General features: G+C 38.6%; 1 protein-coding gene across 1 annotated transcript; it reads right to left on the bottom strand.

Annotated features, from left to right (window-relative positions):
* Nucleotides 1-387, bottom strand: LOC111378043 (dirigent protein 21-like). The gene has a single exon (XM_023001205.1). The coding sequence runs from the start codon at nucleotides 385-387 to the stop codon at nucleotides 1-3; it is 387 nt and encodes a 128-aa protein (XP_022856973.1).
* Between the last annotated feature and the right edge of the window lie 1932 nt (nucleotides 388-2319).

Below are 2319 nucleotides of genomic sequence, written 5' to 3'. Positions count from 1 at the left end.
TTATTGATCCGAAATGGAATTTCTTCCCACCAAACACAGTGTGCTTCCGCTGTAAGTACCAGATGTGAATACCACAATGAGGTTCATAATCGGTGCCAATTCTTTGAAGTTCGCGAAAGTAACGAGGCCCTGAAGCCGTCCCAGTTTCGTTGAATTGGCTTCGGGCTTAGCTGTTATTAGGTCATCCGCAACTCTAACCAGACCAAATGATGTCGGGGAAGTGGAAGTGATATTGGCTCTTGCCACTTCCCAAACAGATTGATTGGGGCCACCTAATAAGTCTTGAACGTAAAAATGAAGTTTTGTTACTTTACGGGCATTGGCAAAAGCCACCAACGTGGCTATGATAAATGCACAAAGCATTGAAGTTTTGCTGAGCTTTCTCATGCTAACTTTCATTCTCTCTCAGTGAGCAAATAGTTGTCTATGAAAACCCTAATATATAGGGGAACTGCTGAGGAGAAAAAATGTAGAAAAGGACTGATTTGGAGCTACTACAAAAATCTTGTTTGTTTAGAGTATCTTGGCAAGTTTTTCTCATGGATCAGAACTTTAAAATATCCATTGGCAACAACTACATTTAGAATTAAAATTTTAGTGGGAGAAATTTCACTATAGAACAATTTTTTTCCATGCGTGCAAGATTTTCATTTATGTTACGTCCATGATTTTTACTAAGAGTATCTCTAAGAGATTCTATATTTCCAAAGAGCACATTCTTCGATTTAGATAGCATTTACAAATTCAGACAGTAAAAGATTTTAACTACTCCAATAGGCTCTTTATATTTAACGCATGATTTTACTACTCCCAGCAAATATTTGATATTTTTCCTTATTTTTTATTTTTATTAAATTCTCTCCAAATTATTATATTATTTTCATTCGTTGAAAATTGAAATACTTTAAATGTATTTAATTATAGAGAGTGGGTTTAACTCTCTAAATTTGAAGAGTTAAAAATGCCCTCTAAACAAAAATATTAATTATAAAGAGTTTTTTGAAGTATAATTTTAAAGGGTTGTGTTGACACATAAAAATTCAGCCCAAATTGAACGGCTCAAGGAGTAAAGCCCAATTGGAGGATCCCCAAATCAGATAGCCCAAAGAACGAAGTCCAATCGAACAAATTAAGGTGAAGGCCCAAATAAGGGGGCCCAAGAGTGCTGTAATGCCATCGCCCAAGTTTGCAAGTCGCCCAGAATCTGAACAAATAGAGTGTCATATGGTCGCCCAGAACTGTTATTCTATTCTCGCCCAAACCTTCAAGTCGCCCAATGTATCAACAAACATAACGCGTCGTGGTTATCAAGAAATGCAGTTATCAAGGCAGTTGTTAAAGCAGCCCTATCACGTTCCACGACTCAAGGAATTCAATCGAAAGCGGTTGAACGATGAAAGGTAATGGCAGCAGTTAAAATGCAGTTTTCATGATAAAATGGCCACTACGAAGAAAGTTGGTAGTTATAGGACGATCAAGCAGTTTTTAGAGCAGTTAATCACAAAGAGATCGTCTATGAAGTATAAAAGGGAGAAAGAACATAGAAGCAAAGGACCGAATCCAAAACTCTCGAACAGAGAACATGTAATTTTCATTTCCTTAGTTTTTAGACTTAAACAATTTTCTTTCAGTAACTCGTGTGCTTGCGCCCCTTGGAGGCACGTTGTTTTCCATTTCCAATTGTAAAGTTCATCGCCAATAAAAGAACACCCCTTTTTGGGACTTTGTCACAAGAGGTTTTGTCCCTTACACAATCGTCTGATCCTTTTTAATTGTTAGCGACTTAACCCGTGCGAAACAATTTGGCACGCCCGGTGGGATAGTGGTGTTAGGCGTTGAAAGTACAAAAGGAGAAACAATATGCCTCAGAGATCTGACAAGGAAAGAGCAAGTCAGGGAGGAATCTAGTCTGTAATCGAGCGATATGAGGAGCAGCATGCCTCTCCATGAACAGATGGACAAAATCAGAGCAGTAACAGTCGTTACGAACCAATGACGGAGTTGAGTCCTCGAACCATGCGTGCATTACTTGGAGAACTCACGCAAGACGTCGTTGAACAGGTAAATCTTCGAAGTATTCATAATATGGAAAGATTTACACAAAATGGAAATGCACACTATGACAATATGGCCAAACAGCTAAAAACGTTAAACGAAACAATGAATAAGTTAGTAGGCCAAATATGTCAACCGGCTATACCTCTTACAAACCACTTTCAAACCAGGACAATTGTGGGACATAATCCCTCTGTCCTAAATCCGAATCAAGGGGTAGAACCGCTTTCTGGTCCCTCTACTTCAAACCAAGGAGGTACTACA

This window comes from Olea europaea, chromosome 3 (genome assembly GCF_002742605.1).
Source record: "Olea europaea var. sylvestris chromosome 3, O_europaea_v1, whole genome shotgun sequence".
In the NCBI taxonomy this organism is placed as follows: Eukaryota; Viridiplantae; Streptophyta; class Magnoliopsida; order Lamiales; family Oleaceae; genus Olea; species Olea europaea.
This window is presented reverse-complemented; position numbering and strand designations above follow the sequence as displayed.